Source organism: Pituophis catenifer, unplaced genomic scaffold (genome assembly GCF_029215685.1).
Source record: "Pituophis catenifer annectens isolate HBS135680 unplaced genomic scaffold, rPitCat1.0.hap2 SCAF_8, whole genome shotgun sequence".
In the NCBI taxonomy this organism is placed as follows: domain Eukaryota; kingdom Metazoa; phylum Chordata; class Lepidosauria; order Squamata; family Colubridae; genus Pituophis; species Pituophis catenifer.
Window position 1 is genome coordinate 76,069,165 of NW_027256888.1, and position 24,289 is coordinate 76,093,453.

A 24,289-nucleotide genomic window follows, 5' to 3' on the forward strand; every position below is an offset into this window, starting at 1 on the left:
GTGATTGGCCTAAAGTCACCCTGTCAGTTTTCACGTCTAAGGCGAGATGAGAACATATTGTCTCCTTCTTTCTAGATGAGAACCTTTACCACTAGACCAGGGGTGGGCAAATATGGCCCCTTTATGACCTGTGGACTTCAACTCCCAGAATTCCTGAGCCAGCTTGGCTGTCTCAGGAATTCTGGGAGTTGAAGTCCACAGGTTGTAAAAGGGCCACATTTGCCCACCCCTGAACTAGACCAAAAAAAACATTCCACCTCACTTCATAACTCCCTCACTTAGCAACAGAAATGTGGGCCTCAATTGTGGTTGCAAGTCAAGGAGTACCTGTGTAAACAAACATCATATAAAACTATACACCGCCCAGAGTCACTTTGAGAGTGAGATGAATCGTACCTAAATTTGACAAATAAAGAAATAAATCTGTTCTGTTAATTGGAGGCTTTCTACCATACTTTTTGGAGTAAAGATGTACTTTTTTCCCCCTTAAAAGAAGGTGGAAATGTTGGTGCGTCTTATACACCGAATATAGCCATTTTTGGCCTCCTGAAGCCCTGCCTCACGCGTCGTGTTTTTGCAAAAAATGCACCCATTTTTTGCAAAACAAGGCGCACAGAGGCTTTGGGAGGCCTGCAGAGTTCTCCTGGGGGCCAGGGATGGCAAAAACCATTTTTTCCCCCTTGCTTACCTCTTCAAAATCTTGGTACGTCTTATACACCGGTGTGTCTTATAGTCCAAAAAATACGGTAATCTGAATCTTTCCTCCTTTTAGATTTACGTCTCCCAAATTTTGTGAAAACTGACCAACACGGAAAAGAAACTAAGAGATCCCATTTTGTCTTCTGGCATAACAGAATTCTTTATTCGGGCATAATTAACCTTGCGCTCACCTGTTCTTCAACCGCAGCTTAACTTCATTCAACCACGATGTTTTGCCAGACTGCGAGTCGGACTTGTGACCCTCCGAATTGGGAGACTGGGTGGTGTTGGTCGCGGAGTGGCCCTCTGCTGCCAAGGTATCTCTGTGGGCCCAAAAGCAAAGGGAAGGTTTGAGACCCCTGCTCATACATCGATCAAGATAAAACATCCCTTTCTGAATCGAATACGTTCGCAGAGTTCAAGTACTTCACTATTAAAGCATTTCCAGTCCAGGTTTCAGTCTGAAGTTCTCTGAAGCGGTTTTCAGAAAAAGCCTTCTCCATGTTGGTATCCACCAAGGGTATTGAGACAGCAACTGCTTAAATTGCTAGCCAGTATAACTTAAGGCAGAGAGTTATAGGAAATGTATCTCCATATATCTTTGAATGTTATGAGATGAAAAATTGCCATCACAATACAATTATAAGTAATGTGTATTTAAAAATATCACTTTATGTAAGAATATGGATGGATAATCTCTTTCTCTCTCTCACACACACACTGATTTATCACAAGATATAAAATTATCAAAAACCAACTTGATCCATGGGATTCAGAATAAAATTCGTTTTTATTCCGAAGGAAATGTACTTTAAAGCAGAAGAAACTGAGTTATGCCTTTTCCTTCCTTCCTTCTTTCCTATTCCTTCTCTCTCTCTCTTTCTTTCTTTCTCTTTTCCTTCGTTCTTTCTCTTTCTTTCTATTCCTTCCTTCCAGTGGTGGGTTTCCAATTTTTTTTACTACAGGTTCTGTGGGTGTGGCTTGGTGGGTGTGGCAGGGGAAGGATACTGTAAAATCTCCATTACCACCCCACTCCAGGGGAAGGATACTGTAAAATCTCCATTCCCTCCCCACTCTAGGGGAAGGTTACTGCAAAATCTCCATTTCCTCCCGATCAGCTGGGACTTGGGAGGCAGAGAATAGATAGGGGCGGGGCCAGTCAGAATTTTTACTACTGGTTCTCCAAACTACTCAAAATTTCCACTACCGGTTCTCCAGAACTGGTCAGAACCTGCTGAAACCCACCTCTGCTTCCTTCTCTCTCTTTTCTTTCTTTCTATTTCTTCTTTCCTTCTCTCCCTCTTTTCTTTTTCTTTCTTTTTTCCTTTCTTTCCTTCCTTCCTCCCTCCCTCCCTCTCTCCACTTAGTCCATTCCTGTCTGCTATACCGGTAACAAATAGTTTTCAAACAGAAATTGCAAACTAACTCAATATATTTATATATTAGTACAAAAATAATACATGTTTTTACCTGCCTCTTGCCTGTGTTACACTGAAAACTGCCAATTAAATTTTACGTAAGTATTACCTATCATAACTATTATAGCTATCGAGAGATGGTGGGATGTTTCTCTAATGCACTTCATATAAAAGTAAACTAAAATTCCTTCATGTTTGCGTTATTGGCTCATTTAATAATTTCTCCATCATACCCCCTCCATTTACAAGCAGATTATCAGGATTTATCACACACGTCTCTCCCAATTGCATGCATGTGGCTGGTGCAATGAAGTCTCCATTAAAAATGCAGTGAGAAAGGAAACATCTGAATTCCATTATTAGAGGATTTTAATTTATTTCATTTTTGCTGTTTTCAGCATGAAAGATCAATCAATCAGAGAAGGACTGGAAATTTGCTCAGTTTATGGGGAGCCAGAAAGCCAGAGATACACATACAAACAAAACAAGATTGCAAGAGATTTTTTTTTTTAAATGATCCATTGAATAATCAAATCAAGGAAGTCAATATTATTAAAGCTGAAGCTAAGCCTAGCAATTATTCTTCACTTATATTTTGCTTCAAAACAACTCCATTTTCCTTGTTGTTATCCACAGGAATAAATGGATCATAATAAGCACCTTGAAATGTACTCTTATCTAGTGGAGTCCTGAAAAATTAATAGATGGGAAAGGTAATTACTTTTATAAATATATAGTGGTTTGCTCGTAACTAGGTGTAACTGATTTAAGGGTGACATTGTGGAAAGGTTTCGTGTCTGCCATGCGAGAGGCCTGATTTTAGCCACTTTTCATTGGAGATTCCTGCACCCAAGCCATGGAACTTCCTTCTGTACAAATAATGGCTGAATTAATGGAACGCTAATTCTTTGCCCACAGATACATCAACCAAAGCAGGTCCTCTCAGGGGTGGGCTTCAAAAATTTTAGCAAGAGGTTCTCGGCTTGGTTGCTGAGTGGGCGTGGCCATGGTGGGCATGGCCTAGTCGGTCTTCTGCACCGGGGAGGGGGCATTTTTGCCCTTCCCGGGCTCCGGAGGCTTTCCTCGAGCCTCTGGAAGGGCAAAAATGTCCTCCCCAGGCTCCGGAGGCCCTCCAGAGGCCAGAAACGGGCCTGTTTCCAGCCTCCTCAAACTTCTAGTAGGCCTGTTTTTCGCCCTTCCTTAGCCTCTGTACACACCCTGCACTTACCTGCATCCAAAACGGGCCGCGTGGGGACTCCTGGGAGGGGCGGGGTGGGGTGGGCGGGCCCAGCCAGGAGTGGGACTTGGGGGTTCTCCGAACTGCACAGAATCTTAGCTAGAGTTTCTCCCGAACCCCTGCGAACCCCCAGCAACCCACCCCTTGGTCCTCTTAAGAATCCTACTTTCTGATCTTGGAGAAAGAAGAAAACGAATAGGGTGAGAAAGAAAAATGTTCTAATGTTCAACTCCTGCTGTCAAATCTGTATTGGGGGGAGGGAGGAGGAGAGTATGTTGTATATTTGGTGGGTTGAGAGCTTAAGATAGTTGAGATGGTTGAGATTCCATTACCGTGAAGGACACCTCTACTCTGGGTGCTCACCAGCCCTCTTTGTCCTCCCCCTTGTTGCAAGAATGCTAAGCCCCTGCATTGCTTTACCCTCAAAGCCTGACTGGGGAAATGCAAGAATACTTTCACCTTCAATTTCAGCATCTCAACAATATTCTTGCACTCCAGATCTTCCGTCACCTGCTTAACCCGTCCTCTAACTCCCACCCTACTTGGGTTTTTCGCTCCATACTTGGCCACACTCTACCAGCTGTTCTTGGATCTGCATGGTGCAAAGAAGGAATGTTCCTCCTCGGTGACCAAGGAGACAATGAACGTAAGGAGAAAAGTTAAAACTGCATTTCCTCAAGAAGAAAATATTTGTAGCTCCAGATTCAACTGTAGGGTCCTTGGTGTTCTCTGAGCTTGGAGGTTTCCTGGCAAACATTTCATCACCAAACTAGGCAACATCAACGGTGCTTGATGATGTTACCCAGGGTGGATTTGATTTACATCGAGTTGATTTAAATCACAATTTAAATCATGATTTAAATCACTAGTAAAAAGGCTTGATTTAAATCAACTCGATTTAAATCATAATTTTTAAAGAGCAACTGTCATCTCTGCTACTCCTTTGACCCACTGTTGACTCACCGATAGTCCCAGTGTTGCAGAATATACAGCCTCATGCTACGTAACTAAGCTCCCTTTCATGTTGAATAAACTAAATTATTTATGTATCTTAAATAGAAAACTATCTCACGATAGATTTTTACCCCAAAAGTTTTTTATTAAAATAAATTTGATAAAAATAAAAAAAAATCCAATTTAAATCAAAAAAATCCAATTTAAATCAAAAGAATCTGATTTTTTTGATTTTTTTTAAAAAAATCATTGATTTTTATCCACCCTGATGTTACCTAATCTGGTAATAAAACATCTGCGAGGAAACTCACCAAGCTTGGAGAACACCAAAGACCCTACAGATTTCCTCAACCCGGCAGCTCCAAGTGTGTTGGCTATCTTGGGTCAGTATTTAGATTACAGATTAACAGAGTTAGAAGGGACCTTATAGGTCATCTTGTCCAGTCCAGTGCATTTAGGGACTTGGGGAAGCCAAGGTGACGTCAAAGAGTTGGCTATGACCTGGGAATCTCCAATATTATCTCCATCATGAAATCATGAAACTTAGCTTGAACCACAAGAGACTGGCATTCCATTTTCTGCTCAGCTTAAATGAAAATGAACACCTTTCAGCAAACATAAGCCTAATCTACTTCACAAGGCATTGAGAGGATAGAAACGGATAATCTCCTATAACCCATGGAGAAAGGCTGAGATGTCCACATATGAACACACATCAGTATTTCCCAGCTCCATGCAGGAGTTTTGCATGGATTAGTGTCAGTGGTGGGTTCCTCCCAGTTCGGTCCGGTTTGGCCAAGCCGGTAGTGGTGACGATATGACATCACCGAACCAGTTCTCCCCCCGCCCTCCCCCCCCACCTACCCACGTTATTCTTACCTTTTATTTGGTCCCACCCCCAATCTATTGCTGCCTCCTGAGTCCCAGCTGATGACTAGAGGGAAAAAAACTGTTTAAACTCTTGCCGTGGGGCTTCAAAGGGCCGTCCTACAGCTGATCAGTGTTAAAAGCAAACAAATGAGTCGGGTCGTAAGTGCGAGGACTGGTTGTAAGTGCGAGGACCTTCCAGAAATGACTCTGACCAGCTAGCCACGCCCACCTAGTCACATGACCTCCAAGCCACACCCACAAAATAAGCCACGCCCACAGAACCGGTAGTAAAAAAATTTAGAACCCACCCCTGATTAGTGTGATATAATGTTAATTATGAGACAGGGATCTCTATCCGAGAGATTAAGGCTGTGCCAGTCCTTCTTCCAATGAGGTGCTTTATGACAGGGTTCTTCAACCTTGGCAACTTTAAGACTTATGGACTTCAACTCCCAGAATTCCTTAGCCAGACATACTGGAACCTTGACAATTTTAAGACTTATGGACTTCAACTCCCAGAATTCCTCAGGCAGACATGAGGCATTCTGGGAGTTGAAGTCCATAAGTCTTAAAAATTACCAAGGTTGGAGACCCCTGCTTTATGATACGTGACAGAGAAGCCAAGTACCTCTTCTTGAAGCATTTCAGCAGGTGTCTACGGAGATTCTCAATCATCCAAGTCATGGTTGTCCCAAAGGTGTTTTCTCCAAAAAGAACCAGACTTTTTTGGTGTTTTCTTTGAAAACGTTTCGCTTCTCATTCAAGATGCTCCTTCAGAACTCAAGATATCTGAACTGAAGAAGCTTCTTGGAGGAGAAATGAAATGTTTTCAAAGAACAGTCCAGTGCCCTTTGGAAAAAAAAAATATTTGGGATATGTCTATGGAGATTCTCAGTCATCCAGATCATGGTTGTCCCAAAGGTGCATTTTCAGGAGGCAACTGGACTTTCTGGCTTTTTTTTGAAGACATTTTGCTTCTCATCCAAGATGCTTCTTCAGCTCTGACAGGATAGTGGGTCCTTCCATTCCCCACCATCCAGTCAGAGCTGAAGAAGCTTCTTGGATGAGAAGCGAAACGTCTTCAAAAGAAAAACCAAAAAGTCCAGTTGCCTCTGGAGAAACCATTTTTGGGACGTCTTTGGGAAATTTCAGCAGGTGCAATTTTTCCAGGCTCATAGGCCTGTTTGGGCAGCCGGCATGCAGAAGAACCCAAGATCAATCCCTTTCTGAACCAGCCACAGAAGCTTGGAAAATTGGTGGCTCGTTTACAAATTTGGAAAGCGCTGGGATCAGAGGTGGTTATTCAGCCGGTTCAGGCGAACTGGTAGTGAAAATCGCAGGTAGGCCCACCCACCTTTCCCGACTCTATACCATCCTATTTAGGCATGTTTTTGAGGCAGTGCGACCTAGCAGTTCGAAAGCATGTAAAAAATGCAAGTAGAAAAATAGGGACCACCTTTGGTGGGAAGGGAACAGCGTTCCGTGCGCCTTTGGCGCTGAGTCATGCAGGCCACATGACCACGGAGACGTCTTCAGACAGCGCTGGCTCTTCGGCTTTGAAACAGAGATAAGCACCGCCCCCTAGAGTCGGGAACGATGACTAGCACATATGTGCGAGGGGAACCTTTACCTTTTTAATGAAGCTGCCACTCAGCTGTATTTCTTTTCCCAATCAGGAACCCATTTTGTATAAGACAGTTAATGACTACCCAAAACTGTGTGAATAATATGATGTATTACGTGGTTGTTTGCATTTTTACCTCCCCCCACCCCATTCAGAGACTTTCCTAGCAGAGAAAACATTAGCAGAAGATCACATGACCCCTGCAGGTGAGGCGCTGAAATTTTGACCTGGAAGATCAAAATTTTCTAATTGAGCCAGATGGAAGAAAATGTGTCCTTTTTTCCCCTTCTTTCTTTCTTTCTTTCTTTCTTTCTTTCTTTCTTTCTTTCTTTCTTTTTTTTTGCATTTCTAGCACTGCATATTTTTTATATATAAAAAATAAAAGAACACCGCTTGGGGGGGGGGGCAAAAGCCCTACTATTCAGGTATATACAAAAGTATGAAGGCTATTGCTTAACTCATTGTAAGCCGCCCTGAGTCTCCGGAGAAGGGCGGCATATAAATCGAATAAATAAATAAATAAATAAATAAATAAATAAATAAATAAATAAATGTACTTTTATGGGGTATCAAGGGACCTGGTGGCTCAGTGGCTAAGAAGCTGAGCTTGTCGATCAAAAGGTCGGCAGTTCAGCAGTTTGAATCCCTACTGCCATGTAACGGAGTGAGCTCCCGTTACTTGTCCCAGCTTCTGCCAACCTAGCAGTTCGAAAGCACGTAAAAAAAATGCAAGTAGAAAAATAGGGACCACCTTTGGTGGGAAGGTAACAGCGTTCTGTGTGCCTTTGGCGTTGAGTCATGCCGGCCAGATGACCACAGAGACATCTTCGGACAGCGCTGGCTCTTCAGCTTTGAAACGGAGATGAGCACCGCCCCCTAGAGTCGGGAACGACTAGCACATATGTGCGAGGGGAACCTTTACCTTTACCTTTTAGGGAAATTAAGTGAATACCACAGCTGGCTGGGATGGAGTTTCCCCAGGATGTCCCGAAGGAAATCTTTTCTGAAGGATTTCCACTTTGTAATAGAGACCCTGCCTTCATCGTCAGCTCTTGCTTTAGCAATATTTTAGAGTTCCATCCTTCTGCTACCTTTAGGAAAACACCTAGTAATTCTTGTCTGTCAACAAGACAATATTATGTGCTAGCTCCGGAGGAAAACAAGAGTGCAGCGTTGAGTAAAGTACTGAATTATACAATTTTATCAATGCTTTGGAGTCCGCAGAATCTGAATAAGCCATGATGAGGTAACATGACACGTGAAACATGATAACTTTGCACAAAGGATGCACATTAGAACTTGCTATCGTGACACTGAATCAGAGGTGGGTTTCAGCAGGTTCTGACCAGTTCTGGCGAACCGGTAGTGGAAATTTTGAGTAGTTCGGAGAACCGGTAGTAAAAATTCTGACTGGCCCCGCCCCCATCTATTCTCTGCCTCCTGAGTCCCAGCTGATCAGGAGGAAATGGGGATTTTGCAGTAACCTCCCCTGGAACGCCCACCAAACCACACCCACAGAACCGGTAGTAAAAAATTTTGAAACCTACCACTGCACTGAATGTAGGCATGTAAGTCACATCGTCTGCTTCACATATTCAGTTGTGTTTGCCAGGGTTTTCCTGAAGGTGGATTTCAATTTTTTTTTACTACCGGTTCTGTGGGCGTGGCTTGGTGGGTGTGGCAGGGGAAGGACACTGTAAAATCTCCATTACCGCCCCACTCCAGGGGAAGGTTACTGCAAAATCCCCATTTCCTCCCGATCAGCTGGGACTTGAGAGGCAACGAATAGATGAGGGCAGGGCCAGTCAGAATTTTTACTACGGGTTCTCCGAACTACTCAAAATTTCTGCTACTGGTTCTCCAGAACTGAGCAGAATCTGCTGAAACCCACCTCTGCCCTGGGCGTAACCAAGTAATCCTTGACTTACGATCGCAATGGAGCCCAACATTTCTGTTGTTAAGTGAGTTTTGCCTCATTTTGTGACCTTTCTTTCCACATTCGTTAAGTGAATCACTGCAGTGGTTAAGTTAGTAACACGGTTGTTAAGTGAATCTGGCTTCCCCCTTGACTTTGCTTGTCGGAAGGTCACAAAAGGGGATCACGTGACCCTGGGACATGCGACGTCATAAATATGAGTCAGTTGCCAAGTGTCTGGATGTTGAACACGTGACCATGGGGATGCTGCAATGGTCGTAAGTGTGAAAAACAGTCAAAAGCAGGGGTGCTATTCATCAGGTTCTGGAGAACCGGTAGCGGAAATTTTGAGTAGTTCAGAGAACCGGCAAATACCACCTCTGGCTGGCCCCAGAGTGGGGTGGGAATGGAGATTTTGCAATAGCCTACCCCCAGGAGTAGGGTGGGAATGGAGATTTTGCAATAGCCTACCCCCAGGAGTGGGGTGGGAATGGAGATTTTGCAATAGCCTACCCCCAGGAGTGGGGTGGGAATGGAGATTTTGCAATAGCCTACCCCCAGGAGTGGGGTGGGAATGGAGATTTTGCAGTATCCTTCCCCCAAGAGTGGGGAGGGAATGGAGATTTTGCAGTATCCTTCCCCTGCCATGCCCACCAAGCCACGCCCACAGAACCGGTAGTAAAAAAAAATTGAATTCCACCACTGGTCGTAAAGTCCCTTTTTTCAGTGCCTTTGTAACTCCGAACGGCCACTAAATGAACTGTGGTAAGTCAAGGACTATCTGTAATGCAGAGAAATTTCCATGGACTGGACATTGCTTTCTATAAGTCTATTTCTGCATAGAATTAACTTAGCCTCACTTAGAATAGTGAAGTAGCAACTCGAAAATTACCGGAAGGAGGATTTTTACTCTATTCACACACACACAATTATTCTGTTTACTTAAAAGACCTGAGGGATCCTGATTTAGTTCTTGAAAAAGTCCTGCTAAAGTTCTTGGTGAGCAAGGAGGGAAGAGAGACCTGTTTTTAATTGTTAAATGTCATTTATTTAAATGCCGCTCTTGTTCTCTGTCTGACTTAGAAATTGGCTGGAATGTTGAACAATAGAGATCCTTCAACAAGCAATTAGACCAATGCAAGGAGTAATTAGAAGAGGGATAATTAAAACTTGCGTGCTTAGCAGAAATTCACTAAAAGACGCGGAAAAAATGCTTTCAAACAAAAAAAGCATCCAGAGAACTTCTGGCATCTACCATCTACGCTTTGAAAAAAAGTAAACTTGAAAAACCTAGGAATGTAGAACTCAATTTATTGGGCCAAATGACCCAGTTTTTTGCAAAAATCTTACAAAAAAATAAAATAAAAATCCTCGAATGCCAAAACAGGCCAACTATTTTTCTGCAGTCGAGTGTTTTCCTGTAAGATTTGAAGTATATGACAGTATAAAATATTTTTAAAAATGCTTGTTTCATAAAAAAAATAAAATAAGAAACTTTAAGATGCCATGAGCATCTTTTTTTTTTTCAATTTTTTTTTCAATTTATTTTTAAACATAAAACATAAAACACATCTTTTTAGAGCAAAGGTTTGAACCGGTATAAAGTAAGTATAAATTCCAAATTTCATCCATTAACATCTTAAAGAAGAAAAAAAAAGAAAAAAAGAAAAAGAGAACAAATCTAAACCCAATTCTTAGCATTCAATCTAACATTTTGTTCTAGTAGAATTTAACATTCTACTATATATCACCCTAAATCTTAAATTCCAAATCTAAACAGCTTTTTATAATATTCATTTATCATTTTAACAATCAGTATTTCATATATTTTCCTTACTTCAAAGACCCAAATCAAATCAGTGTTTCTTCAAAATCACATCTAAAGACCGACATATTTTACTCCCATCTTAAAAACATTTGAAAATCCATTCACTTTAAAATTTATTCCACATTTCCACCTATAATTTATTATACCCAAAATATTTTATTTTTGCTAGTTAAAGCTTCTTCTCCATTACAACTAATTCTAATGTTAAGTGGTTCATAACTTATATAGCTATTCCCCAGCAATATTTTCCTCCACTTCTATCAATTTGGCTTTAACTATTCTTCAGAAAAAGTAAACTTGAAAATTCTAGGAATGTAGAACTCAATTTATTGGGCCAAATGACCCAGTTTTTTGCAAAAATCTTACAAAAAAACCCAAAACTTCGAGTGCCAAAACAGGCCAACTATTTTTCTGCAGTCAAGTGTTTTCCTGTAAGATTTGAAGTATATTACAGTATAAAATATTTTTAAAAATGCTTGTTTCATAAAAAAAAATAAAACAAGAAACTTTAAGATGCCATGAGCATCTTGTGCTTGAACATTATTTTAATATATTTTGATTTTGAAAATTATTATTTTCCAGACAAAACTCTTAAGAGGTCTTTAGTTCTAAAAACAGTTCTTATTTTTCCTTTGCTCTAGTGTGAAAAAAAAAATCTGTTTTTTTTAGATGGAAGACAGATTGAATGACTGATGTCAATAGTAGTTCTAATTTTCATTGTAATTTTGTTACTAATCTAAATTGGAACTATTCATAATAATTTTTATTTATAAGCACCTAGAGCAATGGTGGGATTCAAATAATTTAACAACTGGTTCTCTGCCCTAATGACCGGCTGGGTAGGCGTGGCCAGGGGGTGTGACAGGCAGCACTCGGCCTCTTGCACTCCACTGGGAGCAAAAACGGGCCACCGGGGGGGGCGCTGCACCCCCTCATGCCCCATTTTGGGCCTAGTAGGCCTCTCTGCAGACTCCTGGGAGCAAAATCGGGCCACAGGGGGCCGCGCTGCACCTCCCGCACCCCATTTTGGACCTAGTAACAGTGGTGGGTTGCCCCCGGTTCAGACCAGTTTGCAAGAACCGGTAGTAAAACCGGCAGGAGGCCCCACCCACCGCCCCCAATGTCATCATTGGTGGTCTGCGCATGCGTAGAAGCAAGGTGCGTGCGCAAGCAAAGGGATTGCGCGCGCGTGATCCCGCTGCGAACCGGTAGTAAAGGAAAGTAGAACCCACCCCTGCCTAGTAGGCCTCCCTGCATTTACCTGGGAGTCAAAACGGGGCACGTGAGGAGTCCTAGAAGGGGCGGGGAAGGGAGGGGCCAGCCAGCAATTTAACAACCGGTTCTCCCAAAACCGGCTGAATCTCACCACTGACCTAGAGTTTATTAAGAACCAAAGCAACAATAAATTCCATGAACAACCATTCTGCAATCCAGAATGGATTAATACCCGTTTCCTTAACGGGTATTAAATATTTGCAAGAGCTAAAGAAAATGGCCATCTCTGCCGTTTCAAAGAAAATGTAGGGCCTGAAGAATCTAAATCCAATCTTCAAAGTGGTACTTGAGTTCCATTTTCATTAACTTAAGTTCTATATTGATTGGCCCCCACCCCTTCCATGGTCAATACTCATGACCCGTATTCCATTCAATAATTCATCATTTGAAATTTTATTTTGTAGATTTATTGCAATTGTGTCTTTTAATGGTCGAGTTGAGATGGAGGGAGCCCATTAGTTTCTAATGGACCTGAAAATACAGGAGATGGGGAATAAGTCTCGGTGCATTTTGGAAAAAAAGATTTGACTTGTTCTCAAAGCGAACATGTAGTCCTCGACTTAAAGCAGTTCGTTTAGTGACTGTTCAAAGGTACAACGGCACTGGAAAATGTGACTTATGACCCTTTTTCATAATTACAACTTTTGCAGCATCCCCATGATCATGTGATCAAAATTCAGATGTTTGGCAACTGGTTCATATTTATGAGGATTGTACTGTGTTTCCCCGAAAATAAGACCGGGTTTTATATTAATTTTTGCTCCAAAAGACGCATTAGGGCTTATTTTCTGGTTAGGTCTTATTTTTGGGGAAATACGGTGTTAAATGCACCCATCTGACAATCTTACCTGGGGCTTATTTTGGGGGTACGGCCAGTGGTGGGTTTCAAAAATTTTTACTACCGGTTCTGTGGGTGTGACTTGGTGGGCATGGCATGGCTTGGTGGGCATGGCAGGGGAAGGAGACTGTAAAATCTCCATTCCTTCCCCACTCCAGGGGAAGGTTACTGCAAAATCCCCATTTCCTCCCGATCAGCTGGGACTCGGGAGGCAGAGAATAGATGGGGGCGGGGCCAGTCAGATTTTTTTACTACCAGTTCTCCGAACTACTCAAAATTTCTGCTACTGGTTCTCCAGAACTGGTCAGAACCTGCTGGAACCCACCTCTGGATACGAGCTTATATTACGAGCATCCTAAAAAAATCATGCTAGGACTTATTTTCCGGTTGGGTCTTATTTCCAGGAAAACAGGGTAGTATACCCATGGTGGTGTGATTCCCTTTTGCAACCTTCTGACAAGGAAAGTCAAACCAGATTCACTTAACAACCAGGTTACTAACTTATCAACTGCAGTGATTCGTTTAACAACAGTGGCAAGAAATGTTGTAAAACGGGGCAAAACTCACTTAACAAATGTCTCACTTAGCAACCGAAATTTTGGGCTCAACTGGTGTCCTAAGTTAAGGACTAGCTGTAGTATATTATTATCCCATCTCTTCTCAATGGCTTCCCCACAGTTGCTATCTCCCATAGTTTATTTTCATGCTACCATACTGATTTATTTTATAAATCTCTTGTACGGATTATGGAGGTATGTGCAGCATTTGAAATATTCAAAAACATTGCAAAATAAATCTAAATTTGTTTAATCATAATTGTCAGTAGGGCAGACAAAACAGTGTGGAAAGTGGACATGGTAGCGGCTGGAAACAGCAGAACAGAGGAGAAAGAACTGGAGAAAAATCATAAAATACAAAGATCTGTAAGCAGAAATACAACCGCTGTCACAAAAGAAAGTAAAAATAACACCAACAGTAACAGGGGTCTTGAATGCAATCCCAGAATAACTGGAGTACCATTTGAACTCCATCAGCATTGAAAAAAAATCACCATCTGTCAATTGCAAAAAGCAGCTTTACTTGGAACCGCTTACATCCTGTGACGAGACTCTGGCCTGCGGAGTTGCCCTGGAAACAGTGAAGGAGTGGCCCGTGGTGCCTCTGCCAGCAAAACAGAGTTTGGGCGGGCCATGTGTGGCCCTCCTGAGCTCCATTTTTGCTGGCAGAGGGTTGCAGGAGGCTCTCCCAGCCGAAAACAGAGCTCGGGAGTCCATTTTCGCTGGCAGAGCGCTCGGGCCACCACAGGCGCCCACTGACATGAGTGATGTCAAGCTGGCGACGGCCACCTGGCCATGCTGACTCTGTCCCCCCACCAGGTCAAACACAACCCCGCCTCCCAGCAATTTGCCTCCTTGCTACAAACAGACTGTTTCAATTTCAGCTTCAGCACAGCCTGATTAGCACAAGCAGCTGATTGTCGGTTGGATCGGCCTCTTGAAGATCAGCTGTTTCAGGCTGCAGGAATTGCCATAGCCTATTGCTGCCTCCGCGCGCCCCATTTTCCGGGGGCTGGCGGGTGGACAGGGCTACATTCAGTGTATAAGACGCACCCAAATTTTCACCCTCTTTTAGGGGGGGAAAAAGTGCGACTTATACTCCGAAAAATACGGTAATAATTAGAGTGCTTTGTTCAACGGTGGTAAAAACAGATCATAAAATGGACATGACTCATTTAACAACTATTGTTGTGGCCCATCAGCGGCCTGTGCAGCTAGTAGCTGATTCCTACAGCGAGGAGGCTGGTATGGTGCTGCGCCAGCAGCCTGTGAAGCTGGCACTCGAGTCAGGCAATGAGGAGGTTGGAGAAGATGTGGTGCCAGAGGCAGGGATTCAGCCAGGGCCTTCAGAACCTCCAGAAGCTCCCTTAAGTGAAGAGGACAAAGAGGAGGAGCCTCTTCTCAATGCATGGGCAGAGAAAGCTGCCAAAAGGCAGGAGTGGCTCCTCAGGAGGAGGTCTCCTCGGGAGTAAGGCTTGGGGTTAATTGGCCACTCCCTTAGCCTATTTAAGGAGGAACGCTGACTGAAGCAATTTGCAGGGAACAACTTTGTTCACATACCTTTGTGTCTTGTCTTGCTTATCTTATCAGCTTCCTGCAAATTGCTTCTGGGCATTCTGCCAACCACAGTAAGCTTTCAGTATTATTCTTTGAATTCTTGGCGGCTGTTAATGCAGTTAATTAACAGCCGTTGTTGTAAAAAACTGGTTTATTTAGTAAACTAAGGTTCGAACGGACTTTGTGTGTGCTGCGTTCTTTGGGGTTCGTAGCTGGGGCAGAACAACTATCTTATGTAGCAACGGAAATGTTGGGCTCCACCATGGTCGTACGTTGAGGACTGCTTACATTGCCAAAGACAGAACCAATGAGCATATCAATACATTTAATTAGGCTTTCTCAGAATCGCTCCTGTTACATTTTGCCAAACACCTGAGCTAAATTTTACTTAGACCCTATTAGATTTTTATCTAAAAATAAATTATTGGATTCCTCACTTCGCATCCCAGCACACGAATGGGCGACACATGGCATCCGTGGACACAGTGTCCTATTCATAGTGAAGACAAGTGTTCAAACCCTGAAAAGGACAGACTAGATTGTTCCATCTTTGTAAGTGGCAAAAAAAAAAAGAACGAGATTTTTTTTTCCCCCTTCGAGTGTTAGCCTACGGAACAATTCACTTTTGCAATGTTTGAAATGTTTTGTCTCTTTACCGAAATAATTTCTAGCTGCTTGCTGTTATTTATACTGCGGTTCCCCTTGGGCCTCTGGTATTTCACACCACACACATTTACTCCATTAATTGAACATTCTGCAAATGTTCTCTTGGGCTTAACAATATCCTATAGGGCCGTGATGGCGAACCTATGGCACACGTGCCACAGGTGGCACGCGGAGCCATATTAGTGGGCACGCCAGCTCAGCTCTGGGGCGCATGCGCGTGCCGGCCAGCTGATTTTCGGGCCTTCTGGGCCCACCAGAAGTAGGGAAACAGGCTGTTTCCTGCCTCTGGAGGGCCTGGGGGCGGGGTGGGGAAGGCCCGTTTTTCTTTCTTACCTGGCTCCAGATCCTCTCTGTGTATCTGGGAAGGGCGAAAACAGCCTTTCCCACTCCCTTGGAGGCCCTACGGAGGCTGAAAGGGCCCACTTCCCGACTCCCGGTGGGACAGGAAGTGACTTTTTTCCTGTCCCCAGCCTCCAGAGACTCCTAGAGAGGCTCCTAGAGACTCCTAGAGAGGTTCTGGAGGCTGGGGACAGCAAAAAATGTTACTTCCTCTCCCACCGAGAGTTGGGAAATGGGCCCTTTCAGCCTCCGTAGGGCCTCCAAGGGAGTGGGAAAGGCTGTTTTCGCCCTTCTCAGATACACAGAGAGGATCTGGAACCAAGTAAGAAAGAAAAACGGGCCTACCAGGCCATCATGTGCCAGGAGCGGGGGGGGAGGGGGTTGTGCATGCATGCGCGTGGGCACATGCGTGCGTGATCCTCCCCGCCCCCCCTCTCCTGGCACGCGATAGCAAAAAGGTTAGCCATCACTGCTATAGGGCTATGATGACGAACCTATGGCACCCATAGGCATATCAGTGGGCACGCGAGCTCAGCTCAGCTCCCACCGGAAGTTGGCAAACGGGTAGTTTTCAGCCTCTGGAGGGCCTCCGGGGGAGTGGGGGAGGGAAGGCCGTTTTCGCTCTCACCATACTCCTAGAGAGGCTCTGGAGGCTGGGGACAGCTAAAAATGGGCCTTCCGGTCCCACCGGAAGTTGGCAAATGGGCCGTTTCTGGCCTCCGGATGGGGGGGGAGGCCGTTTTCGCCCTCCCTAGGCTCCTAGAAAGGCTCTGGAGCCAGATGAGAGAGAAAAACGGGCCTACTGGGCCATCGCGTGCCAGGAGTAGGGGGAGTGGGGAGGGGATCGTGCGATCATGTGCAGGGCGCATAGAATTATGGGTGTGGGCACATGCGTGCGTGACCACCCCACCACCCCTCCTGGCACGCAGTGGCAAAAAGGTTAGCCATCACTGCTATAGGGCCACTCAAGGCGATTTAATCTAAAGTCAACAGCTGCTCTTCAATTTACGATCACAATTGAGCCCCACATTTCTGTCTGGGTTCAACTGTGGTCGTAAAATGAACCTGTTTTGCTAAGTGAGACAGTTGTTAAGTGAGTTTTGCCCTGTTTTACGACCTTTCCTGCCACAGTTAACCGTGTGTCACTGTAGCTGTTAAATTAGTAATACAGTTTTTAAGTGCCTGGTGGCTCAGCAGGCTGATAGCATTGTGATTAACACCAGCTGTCTGCAATTACTGTAAGTTCGAATCTCGCCAGGCTCAAGGTTGACTCAGCCTTCCATCCTTTCTAAGGTAGATAAATTGAGGACCCAGTTTGTGGGGGCAATAAGCTGACTTTGTATAAATATACAAAAGAATGAAGGCTATTGCTTAACGCATTGTAAGCTGCCCTGAGTCTCCGGAGAAGGGCGGCATATAAATCAAATTACAAAAAAAAAAAAAAAGTGAATCTGGCTTCTCCATTGACTTTGCTTGTCAGAGGGTCCCAAAAAATGATCACATCACCCGGGGATGCTGCAACTGTCCTAAATACAAGCCCGTTGCCAAACATCCAAATATTGACCAGTAGATCCCCTGTAAGCCACCTGCAACCTCCTATGATCCCATAGTTCTAGAAACAAATTTCTGAACAAGAATATCAGAATGATGGTGTTCTTTCCTTAAGAATAGTAGTATAAAAGTGTTGTGCCTTCTCCACGGTATTCAAACGGCATCTTTCTCCCTTGCATCTGAAAATTATCCCAGCTGGTGCGTCCCACCGGAAGGGTATCTGTAAATTTTGCAATTCCTTAACAAGAAAGCCAAATTCTTTTCTAGCTTTCAACATTTTAGGAGGCAATTCTTTATAAATTCCAATTCGTGAGCCCCCGACTTGTACAGAAGTGTAAAAGGATTTTTGCAGGATATCATTTCTTATTTCTCTTTCTGTAAAATATATGACCACATCTCTAGGTAATTGTCTTTGTCTGGCCACCCAAGAGTTCACTCTGTAAATTTTGTCTATTTTATGAAAAACCACATCAGGATTAACTTGTAGAATCTTAGCCAAGGCCTCAGAACAGACTTGTCTCAAATCCTGTCTTTCCTCCTCTCGAATTCCCCGAAGCCGTATAGCGAACTCCATTGCCCTGAATTGTATCATAACAATCTCGTCTTCAACTCTCTGCATTTTATTGTCAACATCAGCAATTTTATAATCATTGTCTTTCATCTTTACATTAACTTCTGATTTAAGTTCTTCAACTTTAGAATCAACTTTCCCAATAAATTCTGCCAGGCCAGATGCCACTTCTGATATTTTTTTGGTCACCTTGTTTTGATTCTGTTTCACCATATCTTTAACTTCATTAATTTCCTGCATAAATTCCTGGTGTGATTTTTGAAGTTTATCATCTATCCCCTGATGTGATTTTTGAAGTTTGTCATCTATCTCCTGTTGAGATTTTTGAAATTTATCATCCAGAGTTTTAGAAATAAATTCTTTTAAATCTCCCACATCAAATTCTCTTTTTTGGGTCTGTAGCTGTTGAGCAGGGGGAAGCTGCGTTTCATGTTTGTGTGTGGGGGATCCCCCCCCTGTTGCCTTCCCTTCCTGCTTCTTTGAAGCCATCGTGCCACGTAAGCTAGTTTTTCTGAAGAGGGAAATTCCTTTTCCTTTCCCTCTTCCACAGAAACTTCTAAAAAAGTCCCCCAGATTTAATCAAGTGAAACTGAAGTAAAACAAAGTCAAATTTTAGAAAAAGAAATTTCTCCACGTACATCTACAGTTTTGGAGATTAAAGAGAGTGAAGAGAAGCAACCTCAACGAGAACTGCAAGAACAGTCCAAGCAGGAATTAGAAGGAGTGCAAGGTGCAGAAGGAGGTTTTTTGGATGAGCCCTTGCTGGAATCTTCTCCAATTTTGGACTCAGTTCGGATGATTGAATCTAAGGATCAACGTATAACTAGAGCTCAATCTAAGTTACTTAAACAAAAGCAACAACAACAACAGGAAAGACAAGACAAGGAGGCAGTTAAGAGTACTGCACAAGAGATTGGAGCTATGGGAGGAGCGAAATCGAAGCTTTCGGATGATCTTCAAGTATTTTGCTCTGTGCTCCGAAAAGAGGCTCATGACCTTTAAGTGTTTATCTTGGAATGTTAATGGGTTGAATTCAGCACAGAAAAGGAAGAAATTATTTATATATTTGAAACAATTTAATAATGATATAATTTGTTTACAAGAAACGCATATCACAACTCAAGATCAAAAATATCTGATAAACTCCAAACTAGGAACACATTTTATATCTTCAACTTCGCAAAAAAAGAATGGTGTGGTTATCTATGTAAATAAAAAATTAACAGCTAAAGTTATAGAAACAGATGAAGATGGTAGGTTTGTAGCAATTGAATTGCTTACGGCAAAGGGCCAAATTCTTTTGATTGGAATTTATGCTCCCAATCAACAACAGGACTATTTCTACAAGATGCTACATACCAAAATACTGCAATGGGATTACAGATCTATTTTAATTATGGGAGACTGGAATGGAGTAATTGATTCTAAATTAGATAAAAAGAGTTTGGCAAAGTCTAGAATCAGACTACCACAGACTTTTTTTGACATGAAAGAAGATATGGAACTAAAAGATGTTTGGAGAATACATAATCCAAAAGAACTGGACTACACTTTCTTTTCTGATAGACACAGATCCTTCTCTAGGATTGACTTTATCTTGTTGTCAGATGATTTACTTGTTAAGACAAAAAGAACAAAGATTTTTCCAAGAACTTTGACTGACCACAGCCCAGTATGGATAGAAATTGAGATGGATAAAGTTGAGAGATGCTCCTGGAGATTAAATGAGAACTTGTTTAGATATGAAAAAAATACAACAGAACTTAAAAAGCATCTGAAAGAATTTTTTGAAATAAATCTGAATAAAGGTACCCCAATTGAAATTGTCTGGGACGCAAGTAAAGCTTATATGAGAGGGGTACTTATCTACATGAACTCTAAACATAGACTGTTTCGACAAAAGAAAAGATCTGAATTGGAAATAGAAATAAAGAATAAAGAACAGTTACTTATTAAAAATCCAACAGATGAAAGAATAAGTAGTGCTATAAAACTTTTGAAAGACCAATTTCAAATGCTTATGGCGGAACAAGTTGCAACAAACTTACAATATGCGAAGCATAATACATTTTGCAACGCTAATAAACCGGGCAGATGGTTGGCTTACACATTGAGGAAAAAACAAAGTATACGGACTATAGATAGTATTGATATTGGAGGGAAAGAAATTTTTCAACAAAAATTAATTAAAGAAGCTTTTGTGGACTATTATACCAAATTATATGCCAAGGAGGAGGTGCAGAATGGACTTATAGAAAAATACTTAAACGATAAAAGAGTTACAAAAATTACTGATCAGCAAAAGGAAAGAATGAATTATCCTATAACAGAGGAGGAGATAATAGTAGCAATTAAACAGTTAAAAACAGCCAAAGCTCCTGGTACGGATGGTTTGACTGCAGTGTATTACAAAACCTTGCAAGCTGAAATGGTGGAACAACTTAGAGATTTATTTTGTAATATTCAACAAGGGGGTAAAATACCCCCATCATGGACAACAGCTTACATATCTTTGATACCAAAAGAACAAGTCGGTCCTAAAAAACCAGAGAATTATAGACCAATATCTCTTTTGAATACAGACTATAAAATCTATGCGAAAGTATTAGCCAACAGGTTGATGCCAGTAATCCAAAAGGTGATTCATGAGGACCAAGCGGGATTTATCGAGGGCAGACACATGAAGGACAATGTAAGGCAAGTAATAGATTTATTGGAATATCTTGAGAAGAATAAACAGATTCCTGCAGTGCTGGTCTTTTTGGACGCAGAGAAGGCCTTTGATAGAGTTGATTGGAATTTTCTACTAAAGACTTTAAAAAAGATGGATTTTGGGGATCAATTTATACAGGCGATTTCAGCAATTTACCAAGAGCAAAAGGCACAGATCATCATTAATGGAAGTTTGACAACAGAGTTTAAAATTGAAAAAGGAACAAGACAGGGATGTCCGTTGTCCCCACTTTTATTTATTCTAACACTAGAAGTCTTGTTAAATACAATACGGGACTCTAATACCTTGAAAGGAATAAGGATTAGGCAAGAGGATTACAGAATAAAGGCATTTGCAGATGATCTGGTTGTTACCCTATCACAACCAATGGAATCAATAATCCTGATGAAGGACATTATACAAGACTATGGTAAAGTCTCAGGTTTTAGACTGAATCCAAAAAAGACTAAAATGATAGTTAAAAACATGACACAAGATCGTAAACATGAGCTTGAAAGGAGGGCAGGTTTTGAGACTGTACCTAAGGTAAAATATCTAGGAGTTCAGGTTGCAGAATCAAACATGAAATTGTTTCAAAATAACTATGAGGTGTTGTGGCGAGAGGTGCAGAAAGACATGGAGACTTGGAAAAAACTGCAGCTGTCTTTACTTGGAAGAATAGCAGCAGTTAAGATGAACATTTTGCCAAGATTTCTTTTTTTGTTTCAAATGATTCCGGTGCTTAAAAGTGATAAACAATTGAAAGTTTGGCAATCTGGAGTGAATAAGTTTGTCTGGAACGAGAAGAAGCCGAGAGTGAAATTGAAAATTATGCAAGATGTTCCAGAAAGAGGAGGTCTTAAACTTCCAAACCTACAGCTATATTATGATGCGGCAGCTTTAACTTTAACAAGTGATTGGTTTGGAAGGAAAAAGACTGGAATATTGAATGCAGAAAGTTTTGATCTTGAATTTGGATGGCATGCTTACTTATTTTACGATGACAAAGTAGATAAAGTATTTAAAAGTCATATACTTAGAGATTCTTTGATGAGAGTTTGGAAGAAGCACCGACTCAAATGGGATTATAAAATACCGCTATGGCTGGATCTTGGTCATACTTTGTGGAATACAAATATAATGTCACTCGGGGGGTTTTTATATAAAGAAGTTCTTTTTACAGATGCGGGCAGATGGCAGCTGAAGACATTGCAGACACTGTTGGATGAAGGGATTAGTTTAACTTGGCTACAATATAATCAATTACAACTGAGATGGAAAGAGGACCAAAAAACTGGTATTATGTTGCATGAGGAAGAATTGGTTAGACATATAAGAGAGAAAGGTCCAATGCATATTAAAAGGCTTTATAATGTTTTGCTAGAAAGAGATTCAGAAACTGAACTAGTTAAAGACTGTATGATTAAGTGGGCACAGAATTTTGAAGAACCAGTGATGCTGGAAACATGGGAAAAAATTTGGGTTCAGAATGTTAAATTTACACAGTCGCAGAACCTGAGGGAAAATTTCTACAAAATGTTTTATAGATGGCATTTAGATCCCAAAAAGTTGTCATGTATGTACCCTAATGTTCAGCCAAAATGTTGGAGATGTGAATGTTTGGATGCTACGTATTATCATGTTTGGTGGACCTGTAGGAAAGTTAAGGCTTTTTGGATAAAAATTTGGTGGGTCATGCAGAATGTTTTGAAGAAAAAAATTCAATTTTCTCCGCAACTGTTTTTACTGGGTATAGTTAAGGGTTTTACATTGGGTGAAACAAAATTGATATTGTATATGATAACAGCAGCAAGATTGTTGATAGGTAAATACTGGAAGAATGAAGCTTTGCCCACTATTGAGGAATGGACTTTGAAGATGGCCAGTTTTGCAGAGATGGCGAAGATCTCAGCATATTTAAAAGATTGTTCACAAGAGACTTATGAATGGGAATGGAAAAGGTGGATAGAATATGTTCAGAACAAATACCAAACTAGAAAGTATCAAATAGCTTTTACTTGATAATAATGTACTAGAAATTTTTTAATGTAATGAGATAAAGAGAAAAATTATACAGGGGAGGGAGGGGCTCAAGTTTATATATAAGTGTTATATTAGGGTTCTTCATGATTATGAGTATATTATAGGGAAGTCTGGGGGGAGGGGAGGGTTAGGGAGGGTTAGGGAGGTTGGGAAGTTTGGGGGGGGAGGTGGGGGGGAAAAAAGGGGTGAAAATGTAATTGTAAAACTTTTGCAATAAAAAAAAAAAAAAGAATATCAGAATGATGGAACTGAAAACGACCTTGGAGGTCTTCTAGCCCAACCCCCTGCTCAAGCAAGAGACCCTATCCCATTTCCGAAAAATGGTTGTCCAATCTCTTCTTAAAAACCTCCAGTGTTGGAGCATTCACAATCTCTGGAGGCAACTTGGTTTATTGTTCTCGCTGTCAGGAAATTTCTCCTTAGTTCTAGGTTGCTTCTCTCCTTGATGAGCTTCCATCCATAACAACCTCTTGATCCTTCAAGCAACTTTCGGATTATGGGGTGCTGTCTGAGCTTGGTGTCTTTCAGTGCTGACATCACCGATTTAAGGTAGTGAAACATCTGCCAGAAAACCACCGAGCTTTGAGAGCACCAAGGACCCAACTGTTCAACCCTGAGCTACAAATAACAGTTGCTGGAATTGGGTATGTCTAGTTTAATGAAAAGAAGGACTAGGGGAGACATGATAGCAGAGTTCCAATATCTCGGGGGCTGCCACAAAGAAGAGGGAGTCACGCTATTCTCCAAAGCACCTGAGGGCAGGACAAGAAGCAATGGGTGGAAACTAATCCAGGACAGAAGCAATTTAGAACCAAGGAGAAATTTCCTGACAGTTAGAGCAATTAATCAGTGGAACAACTTGCCTGCAGAAGTTGTGAATGCTCCAACACTGGAAGTTTTTCAGAAGAGATTGGACAAACATTTGTCTGAAATGCTATAGGGCTGTGATGGCGAACCTATGCCATGAGTGCCAGAGGTGGCATGCAGCACACTCTCTGATGGCACGTGAGCCGTCACCCCAGTTCAGATTTATTTATTATTATTTATTTATTTATTTGTTAGTTTGATTTATATGCCGCCCTTCTCCGGAGACTCAGGGCGGCTTACAATGCGTTAAGCAATAGCCTTCATACTTTTGTATATACCTGGTTAGTAGGTGTTCTTTTTTATACAAAGTCAGCTTATTGCCCCCACAAACCGGGTCCTCATTTTACCTACCTCGGAAGGATGGAAGGCTGAGTCAACCTTGAGCCTGGTGAGATTTGAACTCGCAGTAATTGCAGGCAGCTGGCAGCTAAATACGACTTTAACAGTAGTTTAGTCCACTGCACCACCAGGCTCTCACAGATTCACTGTGCATGCATGCGCGCGCCTCCCGCCGGCCAGCTGGTCTTTGGGTCTCTGCAGCGCATGTGTGGGGGCACGCCCCCCCCCGCACATGCATGCATGAGAGCAGCATGCAGGGGGCCCGGGGGGGCATACGTGCATGCACAGGGGCGGGCGCATGGGCGGGGGCTACACACGCATTGCATTTTGGGGGTTCCGGCGTGTTAACACACGCGCATGAGCCCTTTGGGCACTCGATCCAGAGCAGGGGTGTTGAGGAATTCGCAGAGCAACCCTTGAGTAGCAAG

General features: G+C 42.3%; 1 protein-coding gene across 1 annotated transcript in view; it reads right to left on the reverse strand.

Annotated features, from left to right (window-relative positions):
• Window positions 1-24,289, reverse strand: part of SHROOM3 (shroom family member 3) — a 238,802-nt gene that overhangs the window by 41,344 nt on the left and 173,169 nt on the right. The window contains exon 3 of the mRNA XM_070948822.1: window positions 891-1,022. Within this exon, the coding sequence (XP_070804923.1) occupies window positions 891-1,022 (132 nt within the window). The remainder of the gene's footprint in view (window positions 1-890; window positions 1,023-24,289) is intronic.